The 24725-nt window shown below is 43.6% G+C and overlaps 2 protein-coding genes across 2 annotated transcripts in view; both read right to left on the reverse strand.

Moving 5' to 3' along the window:
• Positions 1 to 16121, reverse strand: part of LOC116990198 — a 45617-nt gene extending 29496 nt beyond the window's left edge. Inside the window, exons 1-3 of the mRNA XM_033047746.1 lie at positions 16090 to 16121; positions 13557 to 13664; positions 6296 to 6337 (exon numbers count right to left, since the gene is read on the reverse strand). Coding sequence (XP_032903637.1) covers positions 6296 to 6337; positions 13557 to 13656 — 142 coding nt within the window. The 5' untranslated portion in view covers positions 13657 to 13664; positions 16090 to 16121. The remainder of the gene's footprint in view (positions 1 to 6295; positions 6338 to 13556; positions 13665 to 16089) is intronic.
• Positions 16122 to 20591: 4470 nt separating this feature from the next.
• Positions 20592 to 24725, reverse strand: part of LOC116990197 (hemicentin-2-like) — a 33778-nt gene continuing 29644 nt past the window's right edge. The window contains exon 8 of the mRNA XM_033047745.1: positions 20592 to 20921. Coding sequence (XP_032903636.1) covers positions 20776 to 20921 — 146 coding nt within the window. The 3' untranslated portion in view covers positions 20592 to 20775. The remainder of the gene's footprint in view (positions 20922 to 24725) is intronic.

Genomic DNA, 24725 nt, shown 5'->3' on the forward strand with positions numbered 1-24725 from the left:
GTAAGGGTAAGTAAGTTTTATTTATATAGCACGTTTTGAGTCAACTCGCATTGACACCAAAGTGTTTTACATAAAATAGATAATAAGTTTCCATAACAACCAGAGAAAAAGGTTAACAAATAAATAAATAAAAGAAAATAGAACACAACAAATTATAGAGTTGATCACAAACGTCCCCCCACAGCAGAATCAAACATTTCCACTGTGGGTAGGTGTATGTTCCTTTAAATAAATTGGAAGCAATGGGGGAAGGTTACGAACAGCTGTAAGATAATGATTAACTGTTTGTATCCTCGTAACCTAAAAGGGGAAGTTGGAAAATGTAGGTTTTTTGGTCTTTTCTGATGTTTCTTTTAGATTTCTTTTCAGTAAAGTTAATTTGGAAAATTGTTACTAGTGCTAGGAATTGGACATTTAAAATAGTGGTGAGAATGGATTGAAATAATTGGAAATAAGTTAATTGATGAAACATGACCAGCTTTTATGGTTTGTTGTTTTATGGTAAACATTCTGGTTAGAGAAGGGTAATGATTGTTTGGTGAGATTTTAAGAATTTGCTGAGATTTGAGGAAGTGACGTAAGGAAGGAACTTTTAAGGTGTGACAAGATGAAAGTGTTAATTATGAATTATATGGCCACAGATAAGTTGGAAAAGTGGGAAAAGCGGAAAGGAAAGGAATTAGATACACTTAAGCAGTTTAGAAAGAAAGGAGAGAGAGGCAGTTAGGAGATAACAGAAGTAGGAAACAACAGGTGTGAAAGTAATAAAGCAGGAGGAGTCAGTGGAAGATTTAAAAAGAAAGGTGAATGAATTTGCAAGGAGGCTAGAATATTGGAGAAGCAAGAAATTGAGTTTAGAATAAGAAAGAAGGCATACCAGAAAGGATTAAAGTGGGAAGCATAGGGATAAATTAATGAGACTGCTTTAAAAAGAAATGAGAAGAACAGGCATAGATTATCCCTTGGGACACCCATAAACTGAGAGGGCTAAAAAATACCTCACCCTATATCCCTGATGGGGGAGGAAATGGATTAGGGCTTTGGAGGAGGAGAACGTGGGACAATTATTGGCTATGGGAGATTTGAAGGCACTGTTGGTGAAATTGATAGGAACCACTAAACTGACAGAACTACTGAAGATGGATGGTATAAAATGATGCGAACAATGTAATAAGCAATGGCATGCTGTTTGACACAGTCAGGCAGAGGGTGTGGCAGGCCCTCAGACAATGTTACCCACTTAAGGTGAACCCCAAGGAATAAAGGGGAGATACACTGGGAGAGGCAAATAATCCTGCAGCCTATCTGGAAAACCAGCTGAAAAGGTGGAGAGTTGAAAATGAACAAGAAATAGAAGGAAACCAGTTAATGAACATTATATTATGAACTACTGTGGTGATGTCATTCATCTTAAAGTCAAGTAGATTGGAGGAGGTGGTGGGATTGTCATTTATTTCCCACCCCCGATTCAGCGATCAGTTGGTCGCTGCGGTCGAGAAATATCGCAAAGATAGGAAAAAGACTTTCAAACCAGCAGGAAGAGCTTAAAAAGAGAGCGTGAAAAAAGAAAGACAATGTTGTCAATAACAACGGACCTGGTTGAAAAGACTGAAATAAGTGATGAACTCACACGCGAGTCCCATGACAAAACCAAGCAGGGCCAGAGAATTACATGCCAATAATAAATGTATTTGGGGGATGGGTTCCTCAAAATGTCCTATAAGGAGTGAAATTAATCTGGATATAAGCCCTAACAGGACTGGGGTCCCCAAGGGAGGGAGGGATATAAAGGAGGATGTCAAGAAAGGTTAGGATGAGGTAGGGTTTTGAATACTAGCCCCATATTTTAATCAGATGATAAAGGCAGAGTTGGAAGGTGTACCCTTAGAAAGTATTTGATGATGTGGATGATTTGTTGGTTTGTTCCACAAGTGAGAAGCAATGTAAGAGAGAGAGACATTGTAAGTCTAAAAAATTTAAGAATGTAGGACAGAGGATGATGACCTTGGGAAAGGCAGGATATAGTTCAGACTAGATTGGAAAGAATGTTGAAATTGTGACATCATTAAGAAAGATAATGAAGGAAGAAGGACAAACAAGCCTAAAGAATGTTTACAGTTAGAACTTTTGAATGATGGAGACAAAAAGATTTTGTTTGTGAATGTTTATTGTTAAAAGGGACCATAATAGCAAGTATGTAGGGTTTGAAAAGGTGTATAAGGATGAATTAGACTTTAAGGTAATTAAATTAGAAGCCTGTAACCTTGCTTAGCTCAGTTGGCAGAAATTAAGGCTTTAAGAGAAGCATGTGACATGAGGGAAAGTGAGAAAGATGAAGTTTATACCGACTAAGCATATGATTATGGAGTTTGTCATATGTTTAGAGTAGCAGGGAAATAGAAAGGCTTTGAGAAAAGCAATGGAGACCAAAAGTTAGCAGTAAAGTTAGACCTGATAAGAGCAATATTGAAGTCAGGGGCACTAGCTGTCATTAAATGTCAAGCACATAAGAAGGTAAATTAAAGTGCAGACGAAGCAGCCAGAACAGCATCTGGAAGATGATAAGCTGTTGTTACGTCTAGGGTAAGTTTGAATAGATTTAGGTATGAGCACTGTAGTGTCGTTTATGATGAATAAGGTAATTAAGAGGTTTGGTAGACCTACAGGAATCAGCTTTGACAACGGATTGTTTTCATTTAGGGAGTAGTCAAGTTGGCGATACAGGCCCTTAGAGTAAAACACAGATTTGGGTGTGTAACACCTGCAGTCACAGGCATGGTGGAAAGAATAAATGGAACATTGAAGGTTAATATAAATAAGATTTGTGTAATTACAAAGTTGAATTGGATTGATGCCGTGCCATTGGCACTGAAGAGATGTTGCATGCAAACTAACCGAATAACCCACATAACACCACATGAGATGTTTATTGGCCGACCTATGTAGGTGGCACAATGGAGAGGTCCTTACAACGGACCAAGTTTGGAACAAATAGAGATAGAATTTAAGAAGTATATGCAACAGTTAATTATGATATACAAGTCTATTTGTGAACAGGTAAAGTAAAAGCTGTTGGAGGTGGACCAGGAGAAAGGACCCTTTAAACCTGAAGACAAGGTGTATGTATGAGTTTTCCAAACCACTGACCGATGTTCAGGTAGAAGGTTGATATACCTGGTACCATTTCAATCATTACATGAGGGCTGTCCCGCAGGTACAAATAGATAATAGCCCTGAGGTAAGTGAACAGGAGGACAAGGAAGTGAGAAAAGAGTAGAGTTTTAACAAGAATGTTGTTTGACATCAGTGGTGGGCAAAATAATGGAAAAGATACTTAAAGATAATATATATATAAGAATTTGGATAAATAGGGTAGGATTAGGAAGAATTAGCATGGATTTGTGATTAGAAGGTCATGTTTGACTAATCTTGAATTTTTTGAAAAGGTTATTAGGAAAAGGATTGATAGAGATCTTTAAAATGATGAGAGGAATAGACAGAGTTGATGTAGATAAGGTTTTTCCGTTGAGAGTAGGGAAGATTGAAACAAGAGGACATGATTTGAGAATTAAGGGACAGAAGTTTAGGGGTAACATGAAGTGGAACTTCTTTACTGAGAGAGTGGCAGCTGTGTGGAATGAGCTTCCAGTGGAAGTGGTGGAGGTAGGTTCGATTTTATCATTTAAAAATAAATTGGATAGGTATATGGACGGGAAAGGAATGGAGGGTTATGGTCTGAGTACAGGTAGATGGGACTAGGTGGGAGTAAGTTTTTCTGAGCCGGTGGCGGCGCGACTCACCTGTTGCAGCGGCCCCTACAGCCTGTCTGCCTTTTTTTTTTTTTTTGTCTAGTTAAATGCAGTTGTTTGTGTTTTTAATAGTGTTTTTAACTGTGTACATGTGGGGGGCGGGGGGGAAACTTAAAAAAAATCTATTCCCTGCACGGGAGACCCGACCTTTTCCCTGTCGGGTCTCCGTTGTCGTGGGGCCTAGCACCGTGGAGCGGCCTCCAGCTGGAACGACCTGGGGGCTCCAGTCACGGAGCCTGCGGAGCTGCAGACCTACCATCGTGGGGCTGGCCGGCCTCGGAGCATGGGGAGAAGTGGTGGCTCGCTGCTGCGGCCCGACACTGGAGCTCGGAGGGTCCAGCAACCTAGCTTCTGTGGACTGTCGGGATATCGGGAGCTCGCGGGTCCGGGTGGAGACCGCTTTTCAGAGCTCCCGCAACGCGACTTCTCCAGCCCGTGTCGCGGGGTTGGAACGACCCGGAGCGGGGCCGTACATCGCCCGGTGCGGCTAAATGGCCGCGGGACATTCCAGCGCCCGCCGGGGTCTCCAACTTTGTGACATTTAGACCGGGAGCGGGGCCGTACATCGCCCGGCACGGCCTAAAATGGCCGTGGGACTTACCATCGCCCGCCTGGGGCTTCGACATCGGGAGAAAAATGGAGAACAGGTGAGAGAAAAGACTTTGCCTTCCATCACAGTGAGGAGGAGGTTCACTTTGATGGATGTTTCTGTAAATTGAATTGTGTGTATGTCTGTAGGAAATTGTCTTTGTTTGTATGGCTGTGGAAACTGAGTTTCGTTTGAGCCTCACTGAGGTTCAAATGACGTAATAAATATTGTATATTGGCAAGGACTAGAAGGGCCAAGGTGGCCTGTTTCATTGCTGTCATTGTTATATGGCTAAGATAATGTGAGTTTTTTCATTAGTGACTATGAAATTGGTGTAAATAAGGTCAGAATAACGGGTGTATGTGTCTTGTTTGGGGAACAATATTTCAATTTCATACATAATAATACTAGCCCGAAGGGGTCTTTCACTAAAGCCATGGATAAGTTAAAAACCTAAGGAGTAAGGTTAAACAAAACACAGGGTTAAGACATCAATTGTGTGGGTGGCTTGAGAGGATGTTGGGGGGTTTGGGGAGAATGGCTGATTCAAAATTGGTCTGACCATTGGGGTCGTACTACATGTAGTGGCAATAATGTTGTGCTGTGTTTTCCCCTGTATTAAGTCCCTCCTGGTGAAAGATATTGTGAAACAACTGCCAATTATAACGGGTGCAGACGAATCCGGCCCTAAAGGAAAATGGACCTGGGTGATAGAATACTACTACGATGAAGAAGAACTGTTAGGAAAATGTTAAATGTAGCCTGTAAGGGAAGCTGGGTCTTTTTTCCTGCCTCACGTAATGGGGGTGGGTTTTTGGCCCAGTTTCTCAAGGAGCCAGAGAAAGAACATTACACAGCATTACGTTAAATTAATTAAACGAGCCTGCATTTTAGGGCTATATGAGTGATTAGACCTGGGGAATGTGTGTGCAGTTTTCTTTGTCTTTTGAGACTTTGTAAAGTCTCAGAGAAGGAAGTTATATAGAAGTTATATAGAATGTATATAGAAGAAACACGATACTGCTTAATTTTACCAATATGTTTAAAAACATTTAGTAAAGCTCGCGATGTCAGCTATTTTTATGTGATCAGAAGTCAAGGCCCAAAAACATGTTATTGTTTAGTTTATTTTTGCTTCAGTTAGAACATCATGGTAACTCAGAGATTGGAGATAAAGGGCAAGGACAGTGAGAGGTTAAAGTTAGTAAATACATGCATGCTAAGCAGCCAAAGATAAGAACTGAAATTATAATAAAATGCTGCTTGAAATTATGGATCAGAGAACATTTGGAGAGTGGCCGAGCTGTACTATCTCTGAATGTTCCAGGCCCAGATTTATGCAAATTAAAGGCTTTTCGTCTTCTTGAAGAATTCTCCGTGTCTGTGTCATCTTATCTTTAATTTGAGTCTGGTAAACCACGACAATACTTGACCATATCCACCATAGCCACCAAGTGGTCACAGGAGTGGAAGGAAACATCATCTCCATTACACAGCTACATCTCTTCACCAGATAAAAGCTGAGCTCCCCAGTGGAGCATGGGAGAAGCTCAACAGACTTGGTACTGGAGTTGGGTTTTAATACCAGCATGTGGAGATGGGGACTCCACCATAGCCCAGCCTGTCAATGCGGAGCAGAACAACAGACAGCCAACCATGTCATCTCTGGGTGCCCGCTCTACCATCCACCAAATGGAGATCAGGGCCTTGCAGACAATAACGCAGAGACAACAACATGGCTGCTCAACACCAGGCTTGAGATTTAACTATTCCTTTGGTTTATGTTTCAATCGCAAGAAGAAGAAGATGTCCGAGTGGGCGGCCAGCCTGCCTGGTGAATTAGGGGGGAAATTGGAATCATTGATGTCAAAAGGAATCTACCAAATAATTATCTCACCATATAGGCGGGGTCCCCATCGGGCGCAGTGGAATGTCTTCCCTGGAAACAGAAAATAGCTTTGAATTGACATTGATAGTCACAAATTATCCCAGCCTGTCCAACCTGTTATTGTAACTGAAGCCCGGAAGCACACACAATAGTCAGGCGATGCTTCCTGTCATCCCACCTGTGGTTGGGCCTCCATACCTGCACACAGTTCTCCAAGTGTGGTCTCGCCAACGACTTGCACACCTGCATCACGCCATCCCAAATTTGCAGAAAGCAACTGCAGATACCAGTTTACAGCGGAGATGGACACAGAATGCTGTAGTAACTCAGCGGGACAGGCAGCATCTCTGGAGAGAAGTATTGGGTGACGTTACGGGTCGAGACCCTTCTTCAGACTGAGAGTCAGGGGAGAGGGAGACAAGGAAGTGTAAGGTTTGAAAACAAAAGTTCTAAGGGGATAAGCATCACGGTCAAAAATGTCCTTCTGCAGTTGTACTTTTGGAATTCTGAAGCAGGCTAAATGTCTCTCACGCAGATGGGATAGGCAACTCTTGAAGAATTCTCCGTGTCTGTGTCATCTTATCTTTAATTTGAGTCTGGTAAACCACGACAATACTTGACCATATCTGCAGATCTAACTCGTACAGGCACCCATAGGAAAGCCAAAATTAACCGCCGTCACCATAATTCACCTTACTCTTTCTCTTTATAAATGACTAATGTCCTTCTCACGACTTACTTTCCTACTTATCTTTGCGACAAATTTAACAATCACACCTTTGGAATCTTTATCACATTTTCCTCTACAGTGTGAACAATGATATGAAGATAGGTGGAGGGGTAGGTAGTGTAGATAAAGCAGGGACTCTGCAAAAGGACTTGGACAGGTTGGGAGAGTGGGCAGAAAAGTGGTAGATGGAATATAGTGTAGCAAAGTGTAGAGTCATGCATTTTGGTAGTTGGAATAAAGGCGTAGACTATTTTCTAAATGAGAGAATCCAGAAATCGGAGGTTTAGTTTAGAGATACAGCATGGAAATAGGCCCTTTGGCCTACCGAGACCGCACCGATCAGCGATCCCTGCACACTTACACTATCCTACACACACTAGGGACAATTTACATTTATAGGGGGGTTGCACGTAACGTCACCGGGTCATAGGGCTCGACGCATGGAGCCGCTAAATCCAACTGGAAGACATCCGTCACTTCCGGTATATGTTATTAATGCAAGAAACGCGCACTTTCCTACCTGTTAAAAACCCGCCAAAATGTTGAATTTTAGCGCTGAAAAAAATTGTGGGAGTCGGGGTAAGTGTGAGAGACATGTACCCAACTTTAGAATTCCAAACGTGAAGTGAAATGTAGGTAAAGAGAAGCGAGAACAGAAGGGACTACAGCAGCTAAAGTGCTTGGTAAACATTGAAAATATTGGGAATTATCGCGTTTGCTCACTGCATTTCATCAAGTAAGGCATTATTTGTGTTTTTTCTTGATTCCTTTGGTATCTAAAAATTCTCAGAAGTGATCAATCTGGCTGTAAATTTTTCTTCAGATGCGTTTTCATTTTGTATGTAAAAACCCATGAGAACCATGGGCGATTTAAAAAAAATTAAAGCCAGATTTATCACTTCTGAAACTTTTTAGATGCCAAAGGAATCAAGAAAAAACACAAATAATGCCTTACTGTTGATGAAATGCAGTGAGCAAACGGCCAATGTTCGCTAAGCATTCTGGCTGTTGTCCCTTCAGCTCTCGTTTCTATCTACCGTCATTTCTCCTCACTTTTGGAATTCTGAAGCAGGCTAAATGTCTCTCACGCTTATCCCTTTAATTCCATAATTATTTACAGCGCAAAAAATGACAAATTCAGCGGGTTTTAACGGGCCCGCTACGCTGGAAACAATGGTAAGTGCCTACTTGCAGTTCATCGCGTGTAATCCACTTGGAGTAGCGTAGCAACAGTACGGGTCATGGGTCGTGACCCGACTGCCGTGAAACCTCCCTATACCAAGCGAAATAACCTACAAACCTGTACGTCTTTGGAATGTGGGGGGAAACCAGAGATCCTGGAGAAACCCATGCAGGAATTGGGAATGCTGGTGCAAAATTCCCAAAAAGTCAATTTGCAAGTTGAATCAGTAGTAAGGAAGGCAAATGTATGCTGGCATTTGTTTCAAGAGTACTAGAATACAAAACAGAGATGTGATGCTGAGGCTTTCTAAGGCTCTGGTCCGGCTGCACTAGGAATAATGTGAGTAATTTTGGGCCCCATATCTGAGGAAGGATTTGCTGGCTCCGGGGAGGGTCCAGAGGAGGTTTACAAGAATGATCCCAGGAATGAGTGGGTTAACATTTGATGAACATTTGACGGCACTGGGCCTGTACTTACTGGAGTTCAGAAGAATGAGGGGGGACCTCATAGAAACTTATTAAATAGTGAAAGGCCTGGATATGGAGTCTAGATCACAGCATCAGAATTAAAATGTGTTAGTTTAGGAAGGAGATGAGGAGAAATGTCTTTAGTTAGAAGGTGGTGACTCTGTGGAATTCATTGCCACAGACAGTTGTGGAGGTCAAGTCAATGGATATTTTTAAGGCAGGTAGATAGATTCTTGATTAGGGTGGGTCTCAGGGGAGAAGGCAGGAGAATGGGGTTAGGTGGGAGCAGTGCTTCCACACCTCAACTGCGCACGCTGGGATACCGGGCCCACTGCACACGCACGGGGAGACGGCTTCCCCAACAGCACATGTGCGATTGCCGTCCCAACTGCGCACGCTGGGATACCGGGCCCACTGCGCACGCGCGGGGAGACGGCTTCCCCAACAGCACATGTGCGATTGTCGCCCCAACTGCACATGTGCGATTGCCGCCCCAACTGCGCACGCTAGGATACCGGGCCCACTGCGCACGCGCGGGGAGACGGCTTCCCCAACTGCACATGTGCGATTGCCGCCCCAACTGCGCACGCTGGGATACCGGGCCCACTGCGCACGCGCGGGGAGACGGCTTCCCCAACTGCACATGCGCGATTGCCGCCCCAACTGCGCACGCGCAAGGAGACGGCGTTATTATGCGTCCCTACCGTGTCACCGGCACCATTTTCAATTGTGCGCGCGCGCGTGCGCGGCTGATGGGCCTGCCTCAACCAAAGATCTTATAGCGGAGCCTCAACTGCGCGGGAGCGGGCGGTCGAAACATTCCCCCCCCAAATCCCTTCGCGTCTCCCCGCGCGTGCGCAGTTGGGGCGGCAGTCACACATGCACAGTCGGGGAAGGCTTACCAGACCGGGAAATGTCCTGAAATTATTTAATTACCCGAACACAACCAGAATTTCCCGACTTTCAGGTAATTTCCTTCAAAGTGGAAACACTGGGTGGGGGAGATAGATCAGCCGTGGTTGAATGGCGGAATAGGGTGATTTCACGAAAGGTCACTGGAGCGTAGATCCGCACCCACGTGACCGAAAATTTTAACTGGGGGACAAGCGTCACTTCCGGTACATGTTAGTGAATGGGAAAACACGCACTTTCACACCCGTTAAAAACATCGAAAACGGCCAGGTTTTGAGCTGCAATTTACTGAGCCAGTCGGGGTGACCGTGAGGCACAGCGACCTAAATTTACAGTAAAAAAAAAAGATAGAAACTAAGGTAAATACAAGAGGGAGCTGAAGGGGCAAAATAAGCGGAGGTTGATAGCGGACATTTTTCGTGGAGATTTAAAGATCCAAAATATCGGGAATTATCGCGTTTGCTCGCTGCATTTCATCAAAAGTGGCATTATTGACTTTGTTATCTTTATTCATTTGTTAGATGAAAAGTATTAAAAGTTAGAAATCCTTCAGTAAAATTGCAAAATCGCCCATGGTTCTCGGGTGGGTTTTAACATGCAAAATGAACACGCTTCTGAAGCTACATTCACCATTTAAATATCCGTGAATCATAAATGCGTCTTGAAATAAATTTTACTCAGATGCAAGCTAAGGAATGGTATAATTCTCAACTGTTAATTTGACAAAAGCAGGACATTTTTTGGCTAATAATAAAATGTCCTGATTTTGTCAAATTAACAGCTGAGAATTATACCATTCCTTAGCTTGCATTTGAGTAAAATTTATTTCAAGACGCATTTATGATTCACGGATATTTAAATGGTGAATGTAGCTTCAGAAGCGTGTTCATTTTGCATGTTAAAACCCACCCGAGAACCATGGGCGATTTTGCAATTTTACTGAAGGATTTCTAACTTTTAATACTTTTCATCTAACAAATGAATAAAGATAACAAAGTCAATAATGCCTTACTTTTGATGAAATGCAGCGAGCAAACGCGATAATTCCCGATATTTTGGATCTTTAAATCTCCACGAAAAATGTCCGCTATCAACTTACGCTTATTTTGCCCCTTCATCTCCCTCTTGTATTTACCTTAGTTTCTATCTTTTTTTTAAACTGTAAATTTAGGTAGCTGTGCCTCACGGTCACCCCGACTGGCTCAGTAAATTGCAGCTCAAAACCTGGCCGTTTTCGATGTTTTTAACGGGTGTGAAAGTGCGTGTTTTCCCATTCACTAACATGTACCGGAAGTGACGCTTGTCCCCCAGTTAAAATTTTCGGTCACGTGGGTGCGGATCTACGCTCCAGTGACCTTTCGTAAAATCACCCTATAGACATGATAGGCCGAGTGACCTAATTCTGCTCCGATCAATTAAGCTGTCATAATATATTATTCATAAGTTCTTATGAAGAGACCTTGTCAACTTGTGACATCTTAACAACCAGTAAAAAATCCAGTCTGTTTTCCATTTCCTCTTGGTCAGCCATTCTGCCTGTACTAATGCGTGACCATTTTCACACAAGGTTTTATTTACACAATAAGCATGCAGGTACAGCAGGCAGTGGAGAAAGCGAATGGCATGTTAGCCTTCATAACAAGAGTATAGGAGCAAAGAGGTCCCGCAGTTGTACAGGGCCCGAGTGAGGCCACACCTGGAATATTGTGTGCAGTTTTGGTCTCCAAATTTGAGGAAGGACATTCTTGTTAATGAGGGAGTGCAGCGTAGGTTCACAAGGTTAATTCCCGGGATGGCGGGATTGTCATATGTTGATAGAATGGAGCGGCTGGGCTTGCATACTCTGGAATTTAGAAGGATGAGAGGAGATCTTATTGAAACGTATAATATTATTAAGGGTTTGGACATGCTGGAGGCAGGAAACATGTTCCTGATGTTGGGGGAGTCCAAAGCCAGGGGCCACAGTTTAAGAATAAGGGGTAAGCCATTTAGAACGGAGACGAGGAAACACAGTGAGTTAAGGCGACGGAGGCCGGTTCTCTGGAAACTTTCAAGAGAGAGCTAGATAGGACTCTTGAAGATGGGGTGGACAGGGTACTGATTGTGGATGATCAGCCATGATCACATTGAATGGCAGTTACGGCTTGAAGGGCCGAATGGCCTACTCCTGCACCTATTGTCTATAACTTTGGATGTAGCAGCTTATCAAATATACAATATATTCACTGCTACCGCTTCATCCATACTAAATTATTTCTTCAAATGACATCAAGAAATTGGTCAAACACAATTTCCCCTTTCTCAAAACCACGTTGTCTTTGCCTTTGACCATGAATGTTTTTAGACATTCTGTCGTAATATCCTTAATAATAGATTCTAACATCTTCCCCATGATAGACATAATGCCAATGGTTTGTTGTTTCGTGTTTTCCGACACCTGCCCTCTCAGAATAAAAATGTTACTTGTGCTATTTTTCAATCCAATTGAACCTTCCCTGAATTGCAAGAGTGTTTGAAAATGAAAAATTCCATGACTATGAGTTCTACGATTAATCATTACTAAATCCTGAGGATAAAGTCTTTCTGGACCCAGGGACTTGTCAGACCAGAGCTCCAACAATTTTCTCATTAGCTCTTCTCTGGCAATTGAGGGCAGTGGAGGCCAAATCACTGGATGGATTTAAGAGAGGGTTAGAAAGAGTTCTAGGGGCTAGTGGAATCAAGGGATATGGAGAGAAGGCAGGCATGGGTTATTGATTGGGGGACGATCAGCCATGATCACAATGAATGGCTCGAAGGGCCGAATGGCCTCCTCCTGCACCTATTTTCTATGCCTATGTCTATGATAAGGGAATAACGTTTAGTGTAATGTAAAGCCAGTAAAGTCCGATCAGGGTAGTCTGAGGTTCACCAGCGAGGTAGATATTGGTTCAGCACTGCTCTCTGGTGGTGGTAGGATGATTCAGTTGCCTAATAACAGCTAGGAAGATACTGTCTCTGAATCTGGAGGTGTGCATTTTCACACCTTCTATACCTTTTACCTGATGGGAGAGGGGAGAAGGAGTGGGCAATTGAGATGCACTGTTCTCTAGTTTCTCACCTCCATGTCAAATCACAGCACATTTGACTGCAGAAATATGAAACATGAAAAAAAGACTCCCATTTCTCACGGCTATTTTCCTAAAGACTCCTCTAGTCAGGTCAGCAGTGCCTCCACAATTGTTCCAGATACCTTGTACCACCTCACAACCAGGGCTGGCCTTAAGCCGATTGGACCGATTGCTCCCAATTGGGCCCCACACCTAAGGGGGGCCCCGCGCTAGAGTAATACAAAGCTCCACTCTAGGATCTTTGGAGTAATCTACTCTCGGCTCGGGTAGATCTACCCTGCGTGGAGGGGGGAGAGAGAGAGTAGAGGGGTGGAGGGGGAAGAAAGGGGTAGACGGGGAGGGGGGGTGTGAGGGGGAATGGAGAAGGGGGAGAGGAGGAGGTCCCTTACGTTCCCAGGGCAGCACTCCCGCCCCTCCAGTCGCCGTGGTTCAGGTACACAGCCCCGGCTCCACCCCTCTCTCTCCCCGGGGAGACACAGTGAACAATACAGGGAGGGCCGGGCTGGGGTTTGGAGCAACATTTACAAACCTCGGCCTCAGCTCACACGCGTTTGCCCGGAACCCGGCACCCGCTCCCGCCGCCGGCTCACCAAAATTGTTCCCAATTGGGCCCCACACCTCCTAAGGCTGGTCTTGCTCACAACTGACCAAAATTGCACTGACACCATCCCATAGGTCACAGCAACATGGAAGGGTAATTATGGATGGAGTGATGTCCTCTGCCTCTGTGAGGTGGAGGGATGGAGGTTTGTGGAGTGGTTGGGGAGAGTTCATTGGTCATGATTTCCTCATTTTTTGTTTTATTAAAGCTAATCATTTGGAGATGTCTGCTTATTTATGCGCATGCAAATTAGACCAGAAAAGATACCTGAGAACCTTGTACAACACTGCAGGAGCTTCAATATAGTACATGCTGCAGGAAATGGCAGTCCTATAATAATTGCAGCACCAATTATTGTGTTCATCATTATAAGATCTGCAATTAAAAATAGGTTTTAATAATTAAATGTGAAACCAAATCAAGATCATTAGCTGTCTCCCATTTAGAAGGGCATTGCTTACATAAACTGATACCCACAACACCCATCAACTGCTGTGAAAGGGTCTGCAGTGAATTTTCTCATTGAGTAACAGTGTTATTTCACAACATCTTTCACCCCCGAATCCCAGGAGCGGGTCCCAGCCAGAACAACCCATTCATCCTAGTAATTAGCTTAATGAACTGCTTTTCAACCCCCTCCAATGCTACCAAATACTTCCTCCACTGAGGGGATTAAAATTGTGCATGTTACCTCAGGTTTGGCTCACCAACACCCTGTATAATTATAAATAGTTCCTCATTTCTGAACGACAACTCCTTTGCAATAAAAGTAAATGTTTTAATAGATCCAAAGGGATTGACCTAATTTGTGCCAGAATTGAAATCTGTTTGCAATAGTACCATGCAGCATTATTATTTGCGACACAACATACCATCCACACTGCTTATATCAACTATCTTTGTGCTACGGAAATTATAGTTACAGACTTTTAAAATTCAGATTACTCGAATCAATTTGGCAAAAAATTTGAGCAGAAATCCAATTTCCTGAAGGATACCACGAGTCAAATCACGTCAACTTATCCTATGATATCCGAAGGAGTTAGTGGTGGACTTTAGGAGGAGAGGAACAGCCCTGGCCCCATCAATGGTGTGGAGGTGCGGATTACCAGGGAGTACAAGTACCTTGGAGTTCACCTCGACAGTAAAGTGGACTGGTCCAGGAATCTGTACTTTCGGAGAAGGCTCCACTCTTTCAATGTCTGCAGTAAGATGCTGCAGATGATCCACCAATCAGTGGTGGCTAGTGCCATCTTCTTTGCTCTTGTGTCCTGGCGTAGCAGTGCGAAGGCCGCGGACGCCAACAGAATTCACAAGCTCATTTGGAAGGCTGGCTCTGTCCTGGGGCGGTGTTGGATACATGGGAGGTGGTCTTGGAGGGGAAGATGCTCCTCAAACTGCGGAGCATCCTAGACAATAACAGCTCAACCCCTCCATGACACACTGGTCAACCTGAGGAGCACCTTCAGTAACAGACTAGTTCCACCAAGATGCAGCACAGAATGCCACAGGTGATTCTTTTTTCGCTGTGGTCATCAAACTGTACAACTACTCCCCTTCTCCCCCTTCTGTCGTGGGGTAGACTGACTCCTCTTGTTGTTCTGGCACTATTCCATTAGATTATCAATCTCCCTCCTAAACTCCGATTTATCATTCTTCATAATTTGCCCAACAACTGTGGTGTCATTGGTGAATTTAAAGATGGCGTTGAAACTGGGTGTGGATACACAGTCATGGGTATAGAGTGAGCAGATCAGGGAACTGAGTCTACAACCTTGAGGTGATCCTGTGCTGATGGTTATCAAGGCGGAAGAGCCAATTTGTGCTGATTGTGGTCTGTTGATGAGGAGGTTGAGGATCCAGTTGCATAGGGATGTACAGATATGTAATTTCCTGAGCTTGATATTGTTGAGAGTGGATAATGATGCTGAATGCTGAACTGTAATTGATGAATGGCCTGACGTGCACGTTCTTATTGTCCAAGTGGTCTAATTCAGGGTGGAGAACCAGTGCCATCACATCCCCTCTGGCAGTAGGCAAATTGTAGCGGGAGTTTGGAGTTGATATGTGCCACAACCAACCATATGTTAAACACAAATTAATTGAGACATCCTCCTCTCAAACCCATTTCTCCAAAAGTTCCCTTTGGAGTTAGGTCAGACATTACTCCAGAATTGTTCCCGGAGTGATGCATCACTGCGGAGCATCCACTTTGCAAATTGACACAAATGTAGGGCAATTTCATCCCACAGTAGAGTCAGAGTCATACAGCATGGAAACAGGCCCTTAGATCTAACTCATTCATGCTGCCCAAGATACTCCATCTAAGCTAGTCCCATTGGACTGTACTTAGCTCATATCCCTCTAAACCTTTCCTATCCATGTACCTGTCCAAACAACTTAGAAATGTTGTTATTGAATCTGCCTCAACTACCACTTCTGACAGCTCGTTCTAGAAAACCTTCCACCCTGTGTGAAAAGGTTGCCCCTCGGGTTCCTGTTAAATCTTTCCCCTCTCACTTTAAACATATGCCCTAGAGCTCTGTTTGGAGTTTGCTCCTAAATATACAGTAGGCAACAACAGAAGTAATGCACAAGTCGTCCAAGAACACACGGTACTAAGACCAGCCATTCAAGTCTAAACATCCATTAGGTTTCCCTGCTGTGTGTTGTGGGCTATTGTTCAGAGAACTGTGGGTGCTGGCGATCCGGGTGAAGCTCACAACACTCTGACTGACATACACCACTCCAGTCACCCTTCATCATTTTCATATGTTCAGAATAATATTTGTACACATACCAGTAGCGACGAAAAAAAAAATAATGCAGATAATCCACGACGTAAATATACACGCATCACCAAAGATTAGCAGGTACTTCAACCAAATTTTCATTCTTCGAAATGTTCCTCAAAAGCAAAAAATTAAAATAGTTTGAAATCCATAATAACAGATACGTACAAATAATTTCACAATAGCATCATGAGACAAATGTTCCAAGCAGCAGAAGTGAGCTCAGGATTGGTCAGGTTAGTAGCAATAATGAGTTTCCGAAACATGGACAAAACAAACAGTTTTGAAACAAGGCAGATGTCAGAGCACTGGACTGAAAGGATTTCAGAAACCAATCTCACACTGGCAGTGTGGAAAGCCCAGGGAGAGACAAAAGGCACTTTGTGCTCATTCTCCCTGTAACTTCGATTTCCTTCCCACATCCCAGACATGCAGTTTGCAGATTAATTGTCCCTCTGCAAATTGTTCCTAGTGTGTTGGGTGTGGATGCAAAAGTGGGATAACATAGAACTAAAATGAATGGGTAATCAATGGTTGGTGTGCAGTCGGTGGGCTGAAGGACTTAGTTCCACGCCGTATCTTTCAATCAAACAGTTCATTACGCCATCACTGGTGGATGTACTTTCATCAACCTCTGCCCAAGGCTCTGAATTTGCCACCCGACTCTCCATTTTGTACCCCTCCTTTAAAGCTCAACTCCTGTGGTCATCTAACCCATTATTGCTTGCTGACAGATTTTATTTAGTAATGTGCCTGTGAAGCAACAAGCGATGTTTCAGTATATTAGTGCCAAAAAGTCCCTGAATTAGGACATGAGGAATTGAAATGTCATAGGTAAAAAAAGAGAAGAGGTCCTGAAAGAAGAATTTAGGGAGTTAGGTAGAGAGTTAAGGAGAAGGACTGCAAAGGTAACAATCTCAGGATTACTGCCTTGCCACGCGACAGTGAGAGTAGGAATGGAGCGAGGTGGAGGATAAATGAGTGGATGAGGGACTGGTGCAGTGGGTATGGATTCAAGTTTCTGGATCATTGGGACCTATTTTGGGGAAGGTGCGACCTGTACAGAAAGGACGGGTTGCACTTGAACTCGAGGGGGACCAATATCCTGGCGGGAAGATTTGCAAAGGCTACTGGGGAGACTTTAAACTAGTATGGTTGGGGGGAGGGACTCAAATTGGAAAAGCTAGCAGTCAGTGTGTGAGGCAGGTGGCAGAGAATGGTAGCACTCTGACCCAAAATGTAGGGGAGAGAGAAGAAAAAGACAATAAACAGAGAATAAGAGAGGGTGGGTTTCTTAAATGTGTATATTTTAATGCTAGGAGCATTGTAAGAAAGGTGGATGAACTTAGAGCCTGGATTGACACCTGGAAGTATGATGTTGTGGTGATCAGTGAAACATGGTTGCAAGAGGGCTGTGATTGAAAACTAAATATTCCAGGATTTTGTTGCTTCAGGTGTGATAGAATTGGAGGGGCAAGAGGTGGAGGTGTTGCATTGCTTATCAGGGAAGATATTACAGCAGTGCTCTGGCAGGATATATTAGAGAGCTCATCTAGGGAGGCTATTTGGGTGGAACTGAGAAATGGGAAAGGGGTAGCAACACTTATAGGGGTGTATTATAGACCACCAAATGGGGAGCGAGAATTGGAAGAGCAAATATGTAAGGTGATTGCAGATATTAGTAGTAAGCGCAAGGTAGTGATTGTGGGAGATTTCAATTTTCCACACATAGACTGGGAAACACATTCTGTAAATGGGCTGGATGGGTTGGAGTTTGTAAAATGTGTGCAGGATAGTTTTTTGCAGCAATACATAGAAGTACTTACTAGAGAAGGGGCGGTGCTGGACCTCCTGTTAGGAAATGAGACGGGTCAGGTGGCAGAGGTATGCGTTGGGGAACAGTTCGGGACCAGTGATCACAATACCATTAGTTTCAATATAATTATGGAGAGGGTCAGAACTGGACCTAGGGTTGAGATTTTTGATTGGAGAAAGGCTAACTTTGAGGAGATGCGAAAGGATTTAAAAGGAGTAAATTGGGACTGTTTGTTTTATGGGAAAGATGTGGAAGAGAAATGGAGGACATTTAAAGGTGAAATTTTAAGAGTACAGAATCTTTATGTCCCTGTTCGGTTGAAAGGAAATAGTAAAAATTGGAAAGAGCCATGGTTTTCAAGGGAAATTGGACACGGTTCGGAAAAAGATAGAGATCTACAATAATTATAGGCAGTATGGAGTAAATGAGGTGCTTGAGGAGCATAAAGAATGTAAAAAGAATCTTAAGAAAGAAATTAGAAAAGCTAAAAGAAGATATGAGGTTGCTTTGGCAAGTAAGGTGAAAGTAAATCCAAAGGGTTTCTACAGCTATATTAATAGCAAAAGGATAACGAGGGATAAAATTGGTCCATTAGAGAGTCAGAGTGGACAGCTATCTGCAGAGCCAAAAGAGATAGGGGAGATATTGAACAATTTCTTTTCTTCAGTATTCACCAAGGAGAAGGATATTGAATTATGTGAGGTAAGGGAAACAAGTAGAGTAGCTATGGAAACTATGAGATTCAAAGAAGAGGAAGTACTGACACTTTTGAGATATATAAAAGTGGATAAGTCTCCAGGTCCGGACAGGATATTCCCTAGGACATTGAGGGAAGTTAGTGTAGAAATAGTAGGGGCTATGACAGAAATATTTCAAATGTCATTAGAAACGGGAATAGTACCGGAGGATTGGCGTACTGCGCATGTTGTTCCATTGTTTAAAAAGGGGTCTAAGAGTAAACCTAGCAATTATAGACCTGTTAATTTGACGTCAGTGGTGGGCAAATTAATGGAAAGGATACTTAGAGATAATATATATAAGCATCTGGATAAACAGGGTCTGATTAGGAACAGTCAACATGGATTTGTGCCTGGAAGGTCATGTTTGACTAATCTTCTTGAATTTTTTGAAGAGGTTACTCGGGAAATTGATGAGGGTAAAGCAGTGGATGTTGTATATATGGACTTCAGTAAGGCCTTTGACAAGGTTCCTCATGGAAGGTTGGTTAAGAAGGTTCAATTGTTGGGTATTAATGGTGGAGTAGCAAGATGGATTCAACAGTGGCTGAATGGGAGATGCCAGAGAGTAATGGTGGATGTTTGTTTGTCAGGTTGGAGGCCAGTGACTAGTGGGGTGCCACAGGGATCTGTGTTGGGTCCACTGTTGTTTGTCATGTACATCAATGATCTGGATGATGGTGTGGTAAATTGGATTAGTAAGTACGCAGATGATACTAAGATAGGTGGGGTTGTGGATAATGAAGTAGATTTTCAAAGTCTACAGAGAGATTTATGCCAGTTGGAAGAGTGGGCTGAAAGATGGCAGATGGAGTTTAATGCTGATAAGTGTGAGGTACTACATCTTGGCAGGACAAATCAAAATAGGACGTACATGGTAAGTGGTAGGGAATTGAAGAATGCAGTTGAACAGAGGGATCTGGGAATAACTGTGCACAGTTCCCTGAAAGTGGAATCTCATGTAGATAGGGTGGTAAAGAAAGCTTTTGGTGTGCTAGCCTTTATAAATCAGAGCATTGAGTATAGAAGTTGGGATGTAATGTTAAAATTGTACAAGGCATTGGTGAGGCCAATTCTGGAGTATGGTGTACAATTTTGGTCGCTTAATTATAGGAAGGATGTCAACAAAATAGAGAGAGTACAGAGGAGATTTACTAGAATGTTGCCTGGGTTTCAGCAACTAAGTTACAGAGAAAGGTTGAACAAGTTAGGCCTTTATTCTTTGGAGCGCAGAAGGTTAAGGGGGGGACTTGATAGAGGTCTTTAAAATGATGAGAGGGATAGACAGAGTTGACGTGGATAAGCTTTTCCCACTGAGAGTAGGGAAGATTCAAACAAGGGGACATGACTCGAGAATTAAGGGACAGAAGTTTAGGGGTAACATGAGGGGGAACTTCTTTACTCAGAGAGTGGAGGCTGTGTGGAATGAGCTTCCAGTGAAGGTGGTGGAGGCAGGTTCGTTTTTATCATTTAAAAATAAATTGGATAGTTATATGGATGGGAAAGGAATGGAGGGTTATGGTCTGAGCGCAGGTATATGGCACTAGGGGAGAATACGTGTTCGGCACGGACTAGAAGGGTCGAGATGGCCTGTTTCCGTGCTGTATTTGTTATATGGTTATATGAAATGGGAATGACATAATCTAGACATTGGCTTATAAAAGCCATGGGATGTGAAGTTGGTGCAAAGTAATTACAATCATCTCTGTGAGCCATGAATGGGACCCCTACCATGCCACCATCCAGAACCTTTATTCCAGATATTACCAGGACCCAGCAAGGGGGGACTACCATGAAGGGGGGGGGGGGGGGAGGGAAACAAAGAAGGCCCAGGCGCGGGATATTTTGTAACCATGTCAGCGCTCTATATGTGGAGACTATTTGCATACCTTGGGTATGCACGCAAAGGATTTCACTGCAACGTGTTACATGTGGCAATAAAGATTCATTCATTTGAAAGCATCACCACAATCAATGTGGGACTATTTCAACCGGCAGGCTATGTAGGGACTGGGGGGGGGGAGCGAGGGTGGGGGTGAGGGGTTGGTGTAGAAGGGCAGATCAAAGATTAATAATTCAAACTGTTCATTGTCATCATTTTTGTAAAAAAATCATAATTCACTTGGAGAGGTGCTGTGAATTCATATCCAGGTGTAAAGAATTAGGCTGCAATAGATACCTTTGCCTGATCTCGGGAGTTGGTCCACAAATTTTTGAATATATTCTGAAGAAAGAAACAGTCCTGAGGCCCATATATTCATCATCAGGGCAGTCAATGGCGAAACACCTGAAATTTAAAATAAATTCAGAGACACAAACATGTCACAAGGCTCCGTAAAATGATCAAAATAGCTGCCAATTGTTGCCAGCGAGCTGGTCCACTTATCTCCTGCACGAAAACGAGATCGCAGACATCACACATGCAACAAATGACTCGACATGGCCCTAAGGTGGGTTAACAAAGCACAGAATTGTTATGCTAGCCAAGAATGGATAATTAAAGGGGTCTTTTCAGTCTTTCCCGTGAATTGCCAGTCCAATTTCTGCATCACATCTGCTGCCACCATATTTGAGGAAGGATGTGCTGGCTCCGTATCTTGGGCAGCACATTTGAGGAAGGATGTGCTGGCTCTATATCTTGGGCAGCACATTTGAGGAAGGTTGTGCTGGCTCTGGAGATTGTCCAGAGGAAGTTTACAAGAATGATCCCAGTAATGAGTGGGTTAACATTTGATGAGTGTTTTATGGTACTGGCCTATACTCACTGGAATACAGAAGATGAAGGGGGACCACCTAGAAACGTACCGAATAGTGAAAGGCTTGGATAGAGTGGATGTGGTGAGGATATTTCCAATGGTGGGAGAGTCTACGACTAGATGTCATAGCCTCAGAATTATAGGACTTTCCTTTAGGAAGGAGAGGAGCAATTTCTTTAGTCAAAAGGTGGTGAATTTGTCGAATTCTTTGTCACAGAAGGCTGAGGAGCACTTCAATGTATATTTTGAAGGCGGCTATAGTTAGATTCTTGATTAGTATGGGTGTCAAGGGTTATTGGGAGAACAACCGCAAGGTATATTCACAGGTTAAGGCCAGGTCTGCTGCGTACAAGTCAAACGACCCCGCTATGATCTCCGCAAAGCCATCAGGGATGTCAAGAGACAATACCGGGACAAACTGGAGTCCCAGTATAATCACTCGGACACACAGAGAATGTGGCAAGGTCTGAAGAAGATAACTAGCTAAAAAGCACGGTAAGGTGATTGTGCAATTATACCCAGTGAATTGAATCCCTTCTATGCAATGAACGGAATCCTTTCTATGCTTGCTTCGAGCAGAAGGCCAACAAGGCGGTGACTCCTGGGCCTTCAGATTCCAATGAGCCTCCAATGAGGAGGTGATTGTAGCAGAGGTTAGATCGGCCTTCCTGAGATTAAACGCATGAAAAGCAACTGGCCCAGATGGAGTTCAAGTTCAAGTTACATTTATTGTCACATGCACCAATTGGTACAGTGAGATTTGAGTTACCATGCAGCCATACGAATAAAAAGAATACAATACACGATAGAATTTAACATGAACACCCACACACAGCAGAATCAACGTTTCCCACTGTGAGGGAAGGCAATAAAGTTTAGCAATGTTATAAAATTTTGAGATTTAAAAAATCAAGTCTGCAATTTATCCCATCAGATAAAGCATAAAAAGAAGTTTAATTTTACACCTAATTCACTTTCATATCTTCAGTATTAAAAAAGTTGCCATTTTCATACTCGTAAATTAGCATCATGTTCCCTATTGCTTTTCCATTGGCTTAACACAAAAGCTGTGATCGAGGACAGTCAAAAGCCCATAACATTCTAAAAAATTAAGAGAACTGAAAGAAATGTTCAGTTATTATAGATTGAAGCATTCTGAAACAAATGTGAAACAATCTTATTTGGATGACCTGAAATGAAAGCATATAATTAGTTAGTTACCTAATTGTAGCTAATTACAAAATTCAATTACTAGATCTAAACATCTATCTATTTCTTAAGAAAAGATTAACATTTTTTAATAGCCCAAGTGTCCAAATAATATTCACACAAGAATTCACAATATAACATGATTTTTAAATCTCATTGTCATGAATTTATAGGCCAAATGGAAGGAATTTAGTGTTTAATTCCCGTAAATTAATGGCCATTTTAATCATCGTGCGCGTGAGATTTTGTGAAACGCGATCGATTGGAACGTTGCTGTTGCGGCGAATTTAAACCCCATATCGGCAGGAAAAACACTGCTTGTTCGTATGGGACCTAAATCACCTTTTCGCAACGTGAAATTTGGTTTAATGTAATCCTAAGAAGCACGTTTATATGTAAAATAAACGGATTACCTTTAGCTGTACCGTACGTGAAATCCGTCCCGTTATCGGCGTTGACGGCATTAGAAGCGGATTTTTATTTTGCTCCAGCGCTGAAATTGTCCCGAGATTTTTTTTTTAAATTCACAAAACAGCCGTCGGAACAAATTCGTCAGCATTAGCCAGCACCCCGAGAAAATATATCACGGACAGGCAGGAGAAAAAACGCATTTTAACCCTGCCCCCCCCCCACCTCAAAGGCGCCAAAGTCGCACACACGGCCAGTGGCAGAATTGCAGCGCCGCTGAAGGTAAGTTTTGTAACATACCAATAAAGTTCAGTTATCTTCCTCTTCATTCGCCCGTGGTCGGGGCCTTTGAGCCCTCCACAGTCGCCGCTACGGGCAGCCCGATGTTCAGGCTCTCTTGCCGGGATGATCGGAGCTCCGGCGTCGGAAGGGAAGAACGCACTCGCGGCTTGGAGTTTCCGAATCGGCCGCTTCATACCAGAGACCGCGGCTCCAGAAGCCCTCAGGCCAAGCTGGGCGGAGATTCAACACTGGCGACCTTCGGCAAAAGATCCCAGGACTCCGCGATGTTAAAGTCAGCGCCGCCCGCGGATAGAAGCTCCGCAAACCACAGTTCAATGGTGTTAATCAGTAGGCCCAACACTCTGGAGGCGATCCTCGGTAAGGCGATCGCCGGTAAGGCGGGGATCGCCTCATCGTCCTGCTCCCCGATGTTAATTCAGTGCTGCGCTGCTGCTGAAGTTCATGCCGGTCTCCGGTAGGAAAGGCCGCACCAATCCAGATGGTAGGCCGCGAGGGGGGGGGAGGGGGGGGGCGAAGATGTGATTCGGAGAAAAGACGCATCTTCGACCAGGTCAGTGACTGGGAAACAGTCTCCCCTATTCCCCCCCACCCCCCCACATAAAAAAGACTAAGAACCTTTAAGACATACTTTTAGACATACTAAAAATAACAAAAAAGGGTGAAAAGGATGGACAGCTGCTGGCGAGGCTGCCACACCTGATAGACGTGATAGTTCTTGGCCGTGTCCTTAGTAGCTGCATGAACTAGCTAGCAGGACCATTCACGGACATCTTTAATCTCCCCCTACTCTGTTCTGAGGTACGCCACTTGCTTCAAGAAGACAACCATCATCCCAGTGCCAAAGAAAAGCAAGACACATGCCTAAACGACTACTGTCCAGTGGCCTTGACCACCACCATCATGAAATGTTTAAGAGACTTGCTATGGAACGCAATAAATCCACTCTACACAGCGGCCTTGACGCACAGCCGTTCACCTACCACTACAAAGGTCCACGGACGGTGTCATCGCCCTAGCCCTACACTCATCTCTAGAACACCTGGAGAAGAGAGATACCTATTCATAAACTACAGCTCTCCCATTATACCATCCAAGCTTTTCACCAAACTCACAGGACTTGGGGGTCAACACTCATCTCTGCAACTGGATCCACGATATTCTGACCAACAGACCCCAATCAGTGAGGGTAGGGAACAAATCATCTTCCACGATAATCTTTAACATGGGGGTTCCGCAAAGATGCGTTCTCAGCCCCCTTCTTTACTCCTTGTATAACTACGATTGTGCAGCCATGTAGAAATTTAATTCTATTTTCAAATTCGTAGACGACACCACCATTCTGGGCCGGATATCAAATAATAATGAGATGTACATGAAGGAGATTGAGAACCTCGTGTCCTGGTGTCGGGACAACA

Source organism: Amblyraja radiata, chromosome 30, assembly GCF_010909765.2.
Source record: "Amblyraja radiata isolate CabotCenter1 chromosome 30, sAmbRad1.1.pri, whole genome shotgun sequence".
NCBI classification, from domain to species: Eukaryota; Metazoa; Chordata; class Chondrichthyes; order Rajiformes; family Rajidae; genus Amblyraja; species Amblyraja radiata.